The 13,203-nt window shown below is 38.5% G+C and overlaps 1 protein-coding gene across 7 annotated transcripts in view; it reads right to left on the reverse strand.

The window, feature by feature from the left end:
• Nucleotides 1-78: 78 nt before the first annotated feature.
• The window catches only part of SLC7A6 (solute carrier family 7 member 6), a 29,322-nt gene continuing 16,197 nt past the window's right edge, over nucleotides 79-13,203 (reverse strand). For all 7 annotated transcript variants that reach the window (XM_042877118.1, XM_042877116.1, XM_042877115.1 and 4 more), the window contains 5 exons: nucleotides 5,299-5,402; nucleotides 4,182-4,278; nucleotides 2,912-3,061; nucleotides 1,993-2,176; nucleotides 79-948 (listed from right to left, as the gene is read on the reverse strand). In XM_042877118.1, coding sequence (XP_042733052.1) covers nucleotides 854-948; nucleotides 1,993-2,176; nucleotides 2,912-3,061; nucleotides 4,182-4,278; nucleotides 5,299-5,402 — 630 coding nt within the window. In that variant the 3' untranslated portion in view covers nucleotides 79-853. The remainder of the gene's footprint in view (nucleotides 949-1,992; nucleotides 2,177-2,911; nucleotides 3,062-4,181; nucleotides 4,279-5,298; nucleotides 5,403-13,203) is intronic.

Genomic DNA, 13,203 nt, shown 5'->3' on the forward strand with positions numbered 1-13,203 from the left:
TGAAATTCAGATGGGGACTTTTCTGACTGAAGTAACATTGCGAATGTGCGTTCGCAGAAACAGTTCAGAAACAAATGCTTACAAGCTTCAGACTGAACATTTTAATTATGAAAGTTCCATATAACCGTGTAGTAGATGACCACGTACTAACAGCCTGACAGGAAAGAAAGAAAACATAATCACTGAATCCTAAATCAAATCTTCAGCATCAAGGAATTTGTATCATTGGAAAGGTGCTTTGTTGATTAAATTCTTGCTACAGATAGATACCACATTTCCATGCAGCATATGGAAATGGTAAGTTTCTCTTGAAGGGACAGAAGTCTTAAACACAGTAGCACAACTTGATTCATTTTTCTGCTAGTAATGACAAATTACATGGTGTGATGCGGCCAGCTGTCTTCTGGGATAAGAACTGAGTTGGCACAGCAAATCATTTCATGCAAACATCCATTATAATTAAGCTGGAAATGGCTTCCAGTCCTTTGACTCAAAGTGATTTTCAGTTCAGTTAAAAATGCATTACTTCACTTGCAGTTTCTGCAGAAATCTGATTTGATCCATTAGCTCTTACCATTTTACTAGCAATTCTGAAGAAAATTCAGAATGAAGAGTATTTACGTGTAGCTTGTGTACCTGAAATGAGTAGGTAATAATTATCCAATGATAACATGCCCTGAAATACATCTCAGTGTGAGGGGATGACATGAGGGCACGGTCTATGCAGGATTCTATCTGCAAGTACTCTGAGAGATGAGCGGAAACAGTTTTCCCACTTTTTCCAGTTCCATTTATTCCCTTTCACTGCTGTAATCACTTTACTCCTTTCTGTTCTTAGAATGGCTTTCAAATTTTAGTTAGATTTGTTTTCTAATTTCTTTTCTTCACTTGTGTCCATCTCCGTTAAAACACAGCAACAGAGCAGCTGCATGTTTCGTGTGACTACATCTGCAGAGGAAATAAAAGACAGATCAGAACTCGTGCTCATCTCAACTGTAATTATACAACATGTACACAAATAATGACAGTTAATTGTCAAGAATGCTGGCTCACTTCTGTTAAGGGAAGTACAAACCACAAAAGAAAGCACTCAGTATTTTCAAACAATACTTGAATTTGTCCTGTTGATTTCATTATCTCTAGCCTAGGGTGTTTTTCCTCTCAAGCACTCTGCCAGTTACTGAAATAAAATCTTTTTTTTCCCTATAACTAAGAGTGTAAAATTGGTAGAAAAAAAAAGCAAAGCAAAACAAAACACACAATGACAATATTATTGAGTATTTACATATTCACTAACTGCTGCAGCAGCACATCCTGTTACATTCCAGGATTATGCTATAAATCTTCCTTCCCACATCCCTCATTATGGCTTTCTCAGTAATGATAACAGAGCACTGCTGGAAAGAAATGTATCATTTAACTGCAGTAATTCAACTGAAGGAAAATTCAATCTGTATCTGACACAAACAGCATCTTTAACCGACTGATACATTACAGCAAGACAGGTTATTTGCATTGCCAAGAACATCCAGCCCTTTTGCACTAATCAGCCTTAATTAAAAAAAAAAACAAAAAAACTTTTCATGTGCTTGATTAGACCAGGGTGTTTAAAAACTGAGGACAAAATCTGCAGAAAGAGGATGGTATTTTAATGAATAAAAAAAAAAAGTGAATAAAAATTGAATATATAAGCAAGCATAAAATCAGTATCCCTTTTCACTAGGTCTAGCTGGGATGCAGATAACATTCTTCATAGCAGACCATATGATGCTATGCTTTAGATTTGTAGCTAAAACAGTGCCAGCAACACTGTTTTCTTGCTGCTCTTCTTCCTACCCTTTCCCCCATCCTGCTGCAGAGGGTGGGGAGCTCTGTGGGTGCTGAGCAACCAGTTGGAGTCAATCCACCACAACTCTTTTCATCAAAGAACTCAGATTCACCCACTACATTTTTCTCTTTCCTAATAACATCTACATCTATGAAGAGACTTACCTAAAATCTTGTTGATAATCTGAGGTCTCCTTGATGCAGGTAAATAGACTCCCAGGAAAAAGACTGGAATCCCAGATAAAGCAATGGCAATTCCAATCAGTGAATTGATGGTGTCACTATAGAGTGGCACAACCACGAGAAATACTGAGCATATGCAGAATATTATTGGGAAAACCACACTGAGCTGGAGACAGAAAAAATAACACAATGTTTTGACATAACTATTATCTACAATTGCATGTGTTTTGGTGACAGTTACAGTCTCTTCTCTCTGGATCTGTTTATGAAATAGCTTGTTCTTCCTCTTGTATGTCTGGTTATTTAAAACCATTAAAAAACAACAACAATAGTATGAAATCTTCAAGACAACAGCTGCTAAAAATTGCGAGGCAAAATGAGGTATGGTACATCCTCTGTGTCCAAAGAAAGTGTGTAGCAGAATTGTATGCTTTTAAACAAATCCATTCAATCAGAGGAAACGAGGACTTTGTCACGGGGCATATAAACCTTAGGTAGGAGATGATGGTAAGAGGATCAGATATTAAACTGAAACACCAACAGAGTTAAATGTGGTCTACAGTGACAGAATTAACTTAAGCATTCCTAACTTGAGATTTCTAATCTAATGAAACTATTTTAAGGAAAAAAAGGTTCCCTACTGCATTAGCCTACTGGACATTTTCAGTTGACAGAGAGATGGGATACTGCCTGAACTAACATACAAAAAAAGAGCACATTATTACAATACCTACTTATTCTCACCTAGCTAACAAGCTATGTTCCACTGGAGAATGTGGAAGACATTTTGTGTCCTATCAACTTGTAAGCTTTGGGCATAACAAGCATGGTACAGATCTTAGTGCACTAAAGTTATGGAAAATAGAGGGGTTTAAAACAACTCTGTATAAGTAAATTTTACCTTCAGTGGCCTGGCTCGATTTGGTTCCTTCCAACGTAGATACAATTGACCAGCAATAGACAGACCAACAAAAAACCAGTAACTGAAACTGAAGTAATTAATAAGCTTGAAGACATCTTGCACAGCCAGGTAAATTAGGGTCATAGCACACTGTCAGAAAAGAAAGAATAGGACTGGGATGAACAAGAGAAGTTTGAAACACACTGCTTATGCTGCTTTTGCATTAAATTAACACCATCCCTCTCTCCTTGGTGTTCGATACGATTTTATGCCTCCCTCAAAATCTGCAGTCTCAGAAATCACCTTGTGCTGGTGATGATAGTCAATCTGAACTTCTCCCTTGTGCCATCAACTGAACAATTATTTCTGAGTATTCCCACTGCTGAGATGTACTGATGTTTCCCATGCAGGCAGGAGTACAAGTACGACGCTTCTTACAATTTACCCACGATTAGAAGAAATAATTTCTTACTCCATATCAGTTTGTAATAATTCTTTAGTATCCATTAGAGGTTTTTATCAGCATGACAGGTTATACAGTAACTCAATTTTTAAAGTTGATAATATCTTCATCTGCAGTTTACTTTGCATACAGAAGCCACCTACTAATTTTATGAACTGTTTTATCTGTATTTAGCTTAGAGGAAACAAGTCTGCTAACAGATCTTACACAACAGTCACCAAACAAAGTAATCCAATCACATTCAGTCACTTTCAACTTTCTTTGTTGTTAGTTGTACGGGAACTGTTGAGTCACAGCCTGAACCACTGATGGAGCACCAGGGGAAAGGACCTGGTCAGCCCTGGGAGCACAGGTGAATGCAGTTCAGCTGTGTGACAGGAAGGGGTGGAGCCTGGCTGCACCTCTCTTAGACCTCATTTAAGGGCTGGCTGCCTCTGGGGAAGGGTCTCTGGTTGCAGATCCCTTCCTTGTGGAGTTTTCTTTGTGAGCCTAATCTTCAGAGATGGGTGAGTACTTCTCTTCTGTAATACCATTCTGTTTGTGTTAGTCCCTCTGCTACTTGCTCCCATATCCCCCTTCCACCGTGCTGATTTTCTGACTGTAACAGGAGTACAGCAGGTTGTGGGTTGCTTGGTTTTTTTTGTTTTTTGTTTTTTTGTTTGTTTTCCAGTTAAGAAACTCTTTTTGAGACTGTTACTCAGTTTTGTATGAGTTTCCTCTATTGTCTCATTCCAGCCTATGTAGAAACAAGGTTTTCTTTTATATAGTTCATATGGATCTAGACTGTTGAAAATAAAAATTACTTACATTGAAAAGCAGTGCTGGCACAGGTGTGAACCTCTCTACATGGATCATAGACAACAGATCAGGAAGGTGACCTTCCCGAGATCCTACAAAAAACAGCCTTTAAAAAAAAAACAAATCACAAAGTAGATATTGAGGCCATAAGACCAGAAAGAACAAATTACAGAAACAAACCAGTAGCATTCTATATATGTGTTTACACTCCAAAATTTCGTACTTTAAACTAGAAAATGGACTCAGCCTCTCCTATAAAGTGCACTTTACAACAACCATTAAAAAGATATATAAGCTTTTAGGAACACGTCATTAACAACCACTTTTTAGAAAACCATCCTCCATATGGAATAATGTCTATAGAAAATGAAATAAAGCCCTTTCACTATAAAAAATGTATATATGTCTGAAAGCTATTGTTTAAGACACTGCAGTTCACAGCAGAGCAGTTTTCAGTGACAGCCAGAAGAGATGGGTGTATAGTTTAGTGAGATCTTTCTGCAGGTCTGGTCATAAACCAATCGTGTGTGACTTTACTGTCAGCCATAAATTGCTCTATGTGATCTCACCAGGTTGTGTTTGTTCTACATAGAGACACTGTGCATATATTCAGTGAAGGGGAAGGATATCAAAATGCTTGGACAAATCTATTTAAAGCCAGTAGCTACGCCTATAATCAGGGCTCAGGAAAAAAGATTTTACCATATTCTATGGTTTTGGGCTAAAGCTTAACAGCAACAACTTTCAAAACTTTTACTTGGAGAAAAAGATACTCGATTACAAAGTAAGTTCCAAGTGAATACGTTTAAAAACAAGAACTTGCTGTTTTTATCAAGTGAAGTGGATGATAATTCAATTCAAATAACTTAAAAACATGAGAACTTTCCTCCTAGACAACATTCATTTGACCTTTAATTGTACTCTACGTCATACAGAAGCTTTAGGGAAGTCAGGCAGTGCTTAGGGCAGTGCTACATTTACCACACTGTGGTTTATGTCATCTGTCATTTTACTGCAGCTATTTGTTACAGGTTCCAGTTTGACACCACTTTTGCCCTCATAACAGATGAGTGCAATAGTAACACACAGGAATACTGCAGAACACTTTTTAAACAAAAAGAGATACCTTGACGATGCTAGAATTGAAGCATTAAGTCCACCAAAACAAGAAAAGGCTACAGCAATTGGAATTGTCCAACTGAAGATACCAAACACCTCGTCAGCAAATGTCTGATAAAAGAAAAAGCAAACATGAAAATATCTGTAACAAAACTAATGTAAAACAACATAATCAAAGCTTTTACTGTAAGTTTATATGGAAAAATAATAACGTAGTAGGGACAATCCATAATGCAGCACACAGCATTTCTCATTTCTTCATTCTGAACAAGAACAGAACTCTTTACCCAAGCACCTGGACTCACATTTTCTGTTCACAAAATAGTTCTCACAAAAGACAGGAGTGTTCTTACAATTTTCTCACTAATCTTGTACATCTGATTATGTCTAACATTATTAATGAACTCAAGTATAGCATATTGACTATTCTCTTGCTTTTCCAATTGTTTTTGCTCTTTAGCTCTGTCATCAGGACCTCTAGGCTCTAGTCTCACAGCTAATAGAGGAAGTAGTTTTTCAGACAGTCCTTTATTAGTGGTGCTAGGCAATACTGCAGGCCAGCTGCATGTGACCTTCCGTAGCACAGTGCTAAGGAGCCTGAAGCCCATGATTTCACAGCAAGCAGTAAGAGGCACTGAACAGCAGTGATCAGAGAAGCACAGCACACATAGATAGTAATCTGCATCCTATCTATGACAGCTCATTACTTCCATTATTCCTTCTCCTGATGCAAACTAACAGTCAAAGTAGTGATGGGATAAGGCCTGCATTGGCACTAAATCACTATGGAACAGCAATATATGAATTACACAAGTGTATTCAAAAACACCACCACCAAGATTTCGTGGGTATTAGGACATACACAGTAAAAATCTCACATCTCAGCAGGTAGCAGTCGCGTATCTTACAAACCTCTCTTCATATCACTCCTTCAGCTCTCTTTACTGTTTTCAAGGCCATCAGACACAAGAAGCCCATAATCTAGCTCAGCTTTCTACAGATCTGTCTTTTCTACTACAAACTTTCCCTTTGGATCAGTTTTTAATATCCTGATCCTTCGAACCATCTCCCTGTTGGTCTCCCCTTTGAACCACTACTCTTTATTACCTTTTTTTTATGAGCTAGGAAGTCCAGTCAAAGTGAATTACTATTCAGAAATGGCCTTTGTTGGTAGAACATAAAGCTGGCTTTAACAGTGGTCAACTTTTGATTTGGCTGTTCCAGGAACAAGATTAACAAAAGCAATGCATTATGATATGTTTATGATATCATATTATGATATGACTTTGGAATGGTTTGATTAAAACCTAATTGAATTCAATTGTTGTTTTTTTTTTTTTTTTTTTTTTTTTTTTAGGCAATGAGTGACTTTTTTTAAGCAAAACTCTGCATATAGCTTCAATGTAATGCAGAATAATTAACTGGCCAAGTTTTGGTTTTATGTCAGTAAAAGTTTCCTGCTTTTTTTTTGTCTGGGCTGACAGAAGTGCTTTGTTTTTCACATCATCCAGGTGAAGGTTCAGAATCCCATTCTGCTTAGCTGTACACTACCATCCACATTAAGAAGGAAAATATTCCATCCTTTTGTTGGATCTAGTTCAACCTCAAAGACAATAGGATTTCCTGCTGCTAAGGAACAGCACAAAAGCACACGATTGCTTCAGTGAGAGCATTGCCAAAAGGTTCAAAGTTAACTGTGAAACTCAACCTAATTCTTACTAAGCATTGCTTCTCCTGGCTTCTCCTTTTTTGGGCACATTAGCATATGTTCCCTCAAAATGCAACATCAACACAGGGGAGAAGAAAAACACGCACACACAAAGTCCCACAGAAGTTACAAAAACTGGGTACCATGGATTGCCCATTTTCAGTCCACCGAAACAAAAAAAGCAAATAGTAATTTACATTAATAATATACATGAAAGATTTTTTGCTGCTCAGGATTAACTACAAGAATTCAGTGCTTCTCTCAGATCTTTATCAGCTCTAAATGCAGCTCTGACCAAACTGATCTCACAAAGCAGAACACATCTTGTAATAACCCAGTGAAAGCATTACAACTTCTCCAGAACAGGTTAAGAATGAGAACTAGCTGAAAACTCTAACAGACAACTGTTACAAGGATGTTCAATCATTTTAAAGGATGACTTACGCCAGGAGTGCCTCATTTCCAAAGCCAAACAGCAACTGAAGTTAGATACCAACCTTGTAACTGTCAGAGGATTTTTTCAATAGGCAAAGCTAAAATACAGAAATCACTCAATGTGATTAAGCTGTTTAGTAAGGTTGCTTAAATGATAAGCATTTGCGTAAGTAACATTAACAGCTGCAGTTAAAAAAAAAAAAAAAAAAAAAAAAAAGGAAAATGTAAGGATGTAGTCTTATGCTAAAGATGCAAACTAGCTGGAGAATCCCCTTCCCCAAAAGCAGGTCTGTGTTTGTTCTTTGTGTTTTCCAATTCCTTTTGGAACACTTAGTATAGGGCCATTGCAGGATGCCAAATGTAAAACTAACTCAAGTCCATTTCCATCCTATCATGCATATCCCATCTTTCTGAGATGTGCTAATGTTATTTCACACATCTTGAAAAACAGAAGTCAGTCATATGGGCAGTAAAACCCAGAGAGCATTAAGGTATCACTGATACTAAGGTATCCATGGTATCACTTCCACAGAACATACACAGATGAAGATGTTGCACCGTCAGTGTATTCCAGAAGCAGACCTGTGACACTAAGATACGTAAGAACTACTGATCCATCTCAAAGGCTAAATCATTAATTTTCCTGGATCTGTACCAGTCAGCCCCTTTGAAAGAGAGAGTAACCCACTCAGGGCCTTTATCCCCACTGTCATTTCTGATTTATTTTCTGATGCTCTGAATGAGATTCTTGAGAGAACAGAGGGTGGAGCATTAACAGCAAGAGCTTCACTTTACTAGGTAAGGAAAGGCAAAAGAGTATTTTAATTCAGAATGATCCATAAAGTTCAGCTTGGTCTGCCAAGCAGATCTGTCTGCTAAATGATCTTTCAGCAAAACTTAGTTGCTCAGTTGAAAGGTATCTGAAGTAAACTTTCTAGAGATAGTACCTAGTAGAGGTAGTGCCTAGCTTAACGTGACAGGTATAGTCCCAAAGGTTTTGTGCAGCTGTTTTCTCATCTTGCTTTCAACATTAAAAAATATAACTAAAAAAAAAATCAGCCAAGTTCTTACATTACTACTAATGCATAAATCACACTTCTATCCCTCACTTCCATACTAGTAAATCCTCCAACACTTTATTTTGACAGATGCTAAGAAATGTCTTCACCAAGGCTATGCTATAGTGCTTCTTTATCAGGGGACGTTACTGAAAGCTAAAAGTGGCCATGATAAGCATTCAACTGGGTGCACAACAGATGGTTATTCTGCATAAGAAGGACAGAGAAAAGTACAGGAAACAGTCAAGTTATCAAGCACATACACCACGTGCAGTATGCCAAGAGAAAATAAAAGGGGAGGGAGAAGAGTTAGTGGCTGCTTTCTGCTAACACTGTAGTTTTACAACTGTGAATCCTCCATAAATGAGCTGGGGCTGGGCTCTGAACTGAGCATCTGACCAATTCCACTTTAACTACCACTACTTCTGGGAGCAGTGCAGTGCGTTTATAAAAACAAATGAGCTGGCAACAGGGGAAAGAATAGAGCATTTGGAGGGGTATGTGGAGGATGACAGAGGAGCCTACCTGGAGGCAGCTATAGCAGAAGCATTTAGTCCACCATAACAGGAGAAAGCCACCACTATGGGGATGGATTTCTTCTCAGGTTTCTTCTGAGAAAGTCTAAAGAGCAAGAAGGATTAAGAGATTAAATTGTCATCTCTGCTATAGTCTGTCAAGCCCTGTAGCCCAGACTTCAACTACAACTGTTCCTAATAGCCAGGAAACATAAAAGAATTCAGTGGCTTACGCAGCACTTGCAATTAAAGATAATGTCTTTTTCTGCCCTCCCATACATTGGACATGTAAGATACACATACATACACACACAGTGTAGAGAGACACGTACCTAGAATCACTTCCTTCATTCTGACTTTCTTCCCAGACCATCAACAAGGAAAAATAATGAAGAAAGAAGTCAGGTGCTCCCAGCCATGCACTTCTCAGCTGAACTGCCCTCATTTCCTCACAGTGTTATGCTTCATTCCCAGAAGAACTATTGAATTACAGCTTTGTTTAAAGACGTGAATGACTAATTTAACTACATTTGTGACCTGGTTTAGTTTGATCTCATGATCATCAGCTGGTATTCAGTGAATGGTTGCAAGAATATTTTATCCTTCTAAGTGTCCAAACGATAGTTCTATATGAATGCCCTGAACTAAATGCAGCAGGAGTTATCCCACACAAAGAGCTGCCACAACAAAGCACACAGGATCCCACCTCACACCCAGTAATTCAGGCACACAAGACAATCAGAATGACCCACGTTTATTTTAGGAACCAGAAGATGAGAATTGCTTCGTTCATCCATCATATGGCTGCACATAAAAGTGCACATGAAAAATGTCAGACTGCATTGAGAGCACAGACTGCAAGCAATGCTGGCAAGTCAGAAATACAGTGCTGATCAGATGGATAAACGCAAAGAGAATGTAATCTAACAGGAACCAGAAATTTATACAAAGCTACACTGAAAGACTGAGGTATTTTGATTAGGAAGGCTTAAAAGGTATCTACAGAGCCTCTTTACATAGCTCATTTCAAAACCTCATTGCACATGCAAGTTTTTCCAGGCTCAGTTCTACAACATTCTTACCCATATTTACCTCATATATAATGTGAAAGAGATAATGAGCAGTCTGGCTAGTATCAGGAAGTGCAATTAATTCTGTTATGACTTCTCTCTTGAGGCAGAGTATAAACGCATCCACGCATTACAAGATTTGGCAGACTGAACTGTTTTCTCAGTTTTCAGCTTCTCAGGCCTTTAAGGGGCTAATTCCTAAGGGAAACATAGACCATGATCTGTGGTGATCAGGAAGCTGCCCAAATAAAAAAGCCACTGAGCACATCAGGTTTCTTACTGTCATAGATCACATTTGTCGTGATACTGTATGATATCTGCTCAGTCTGACCAAGTTAGATTTGTTGTTGCGTATTATAAAGACAGGAGAGAGGGAGAATATCAACTGGAAGCACTGCCAGAAAATCATAAAGGTGACATAGAAAGGCATTAAAGAAAAAATTGTTCAGATCTCCTGTCATTCTTGTTTCATCTGCCATTCTGTTGGTCGAATTATTTAAAGAGGCATAATTATCTCCTTGTATTATTGATAATTCTAATAAACAGTTCTTCCATTATAAGGTACAGAACATGCATTTCATCCAAAGGGACATTACTGGAAGGTGTGAGCATAACTAAGGATAGTGGATGTGAACAGGCAGCTAAAGACAAGCAGGTTTCCCTCTTCAGGAAAGAAGCCACTGACTGGCCAAATGAAGTAAGGCAAATAACACACAAGGTCTGATAGTAACTTGGCAATTTCTGGCTAAATTCAGAAAAAAGAACATTTCAAAAGTTGTTCAACTATCCACCATGGAAAATTTAAACCATTAAGTCACACAGACTCCCACGTTTCTATCTCACTGGAGGAGGAGGTATGCCAAAGCAAAGCAAGCCTGTTTTAGAATATGAGAACACCAGGTTAAGTTGGACTGATCAGTGCCAGATTCACAAGATAGAATTCAAAGACACAGCTGAAATTGGCTGTAGATTGGGAATAAAGATGGCTGAGCTGTACAGCCTCGTGGAAGATGACAGCCAGCTATGCAGAGCAATCAGCTGCTTCTATCACAAAGCATTTTTAACTTTTCTGACTGGAAGCAAGCTGCTAAATGCTACCCACTGTATGAATGCAATCAACTAGACAGAAAAAAGAAAAAAAGACATGACCACACAGAAGAAGCAGGGAACAAGCTACGTTCACAGGGTATGCCAGCTAGCACACTCTTCCCTGTTAGAAGATGAGGTAGCCCAAAAAAGATCAAGTGACTGAGGAGCCAGCTGCCCTCTTCATGAACAAACATTACAGTGGCACTCTTAATAGCAAGAAATAGCTGTTCAAGGACATGGGAAACTGAAATAAAATTTCTGCACTTTTTTCTGTGTGTTTTTGCTACAGAGGAACTGATTCATGTGCATTAATCTCAACAGCAGCGGTTGTGATGGCTTGCATACAGAAGTGAAACAGAAGTGAGAACTGAAACACTGACAGGAGAAAGGAAGTGATTTTCACATGATCAGCAAATGGCTGAAAAGCATTTGCAGACTCCTAAGGTAGCTGTTGCCACATTACTTCACTTACTTCAACAAAAAAAGAACTTTAAGAAACTGAGTTTCTTAGCTCTGACAGTGGAATTAAACCAGAAGCAAAGCCCATGCTGAACTAAAAGGAAGGACATTATATTGTTTAGTTTCATATCGGTCCTTGGTAAGATCTCTTTCACCTCTCAGCCATTAAGAAAAACAGAATGTGAGGTGATGTGCAAAGATGCACTACTGCTACCATTTCTTTTACTTGGAACCTTTCCTCTCCTCATTTAGAAACTGGTGGCATGCTCCTTCTAGCTCAAAGCTGTTTGACTGAAATGAATGTAAGATACTCCTACCCAGATCGATGCAGACAGTCTAAGTTTAGCAGCTGCTTTTACTACACAAAAGGTTCTGAAATGCAGCAACATTATTGAAATTTTTCTTTAAAAATTCCTTATAGTAATCTTCATGTAACCACTACTTACAAGATAAAAAGGAAACGACAGCTGTCTGTGTCACACATCACGTGTGGTCTGCTCACACAGCCTACAATGCACTCATGAAGAAACTCTCCCAGTTATTGCCATTTGCTGCTTAATGGTTTGCACTGTTCTGCAGACTCAGAGCTAAGGGCAGCTTCCCTTTCAGGACAGGCTAACCCACTAAACCAGAGGATATATTCCAAGAGCACACCTTCTGCATTCATCTACTGCAATCTGAAATATCAGCAAGCATTACACAGCGTGTGTCAGATCACCAGTTCTACTCTACCCCATTCCTTGCTGAGGCCCACACTGATTGTTAATATATTAGCAGACCAAGCTTAAAATTGGTTTCTAAAACTGGGCAATTGAATTTGAATCAGCAACAAAAAGGAATCGTTAATGAGTCGTGTTAAGTTCAGCTGAACTTCCACCTTTTCATTCTAAAAGGGATATAAGAAATGGCACTCAGCAAAACACTGTTTGCCAGCCAGTAGCATCTGAGCAAAAATGCCTTTAGACAGTTATGCCTTTAGTTTAGTTAAACTTTTAAGTGCAAGCATTTGGCAATCCTGAGATCTAATGAAAAAGCACAGCCGTAGATGTCTAAAGTCAATCATCCCATTAAGTTCCATTAAAACTATCACAATCCATAAATCCCTTGGAATCTCAAACACATTTTCATTTATACTCTAGTCACCTAACATGTCAGCAAGCAATTAGATTACTGAGGATTAAGTCACCTTCCTTCTTTTTTTAATCTTCCATTTTCACATGCATCCCATAAAAGGAGACCTGATCATTTCTGCGAGCTGCAATTTCATTATGATTATATTGTGTATATATGTATACACACACAAATGTATATATACACAAATAAATATATACTCATTTATCTAAAACCATGTCAAATAACTATATGAAGTACAGGTAAAATCACAAAGAATTAGCCTTGGGTTTCACCTGCATGTTAATGTCCAGGCATCCCTGATCCCTTCTTTATCTAGTCACCCATTCCTGCTGCAGTGCAACCACCTGCTCTCCACAGCCACAGGGACTGGATGGGCCACAGACTGAACCATTCCCTCAAAGTTCCCAAGGTGGATCAGCCCTCCTGGTCCCGTCACCAAACAGC

The sequence above is a fragment of the Lagopus leucura genome, unplaced genomic scaffold (assembly GCF_019238085.1).
Source record: "Lagopus leucura isolate 7727_CA_CO unplaced genomic scaffold, USGS_WTPT01 Super-Scaffold_100017, whole genome shotgun sequence".
NCBI classification, from domain to species: Eukaryota; Metazoa; Chordata; class Aves; order Galliformes; family Phasianidae; genus Lagopus; species Lagopus leucura.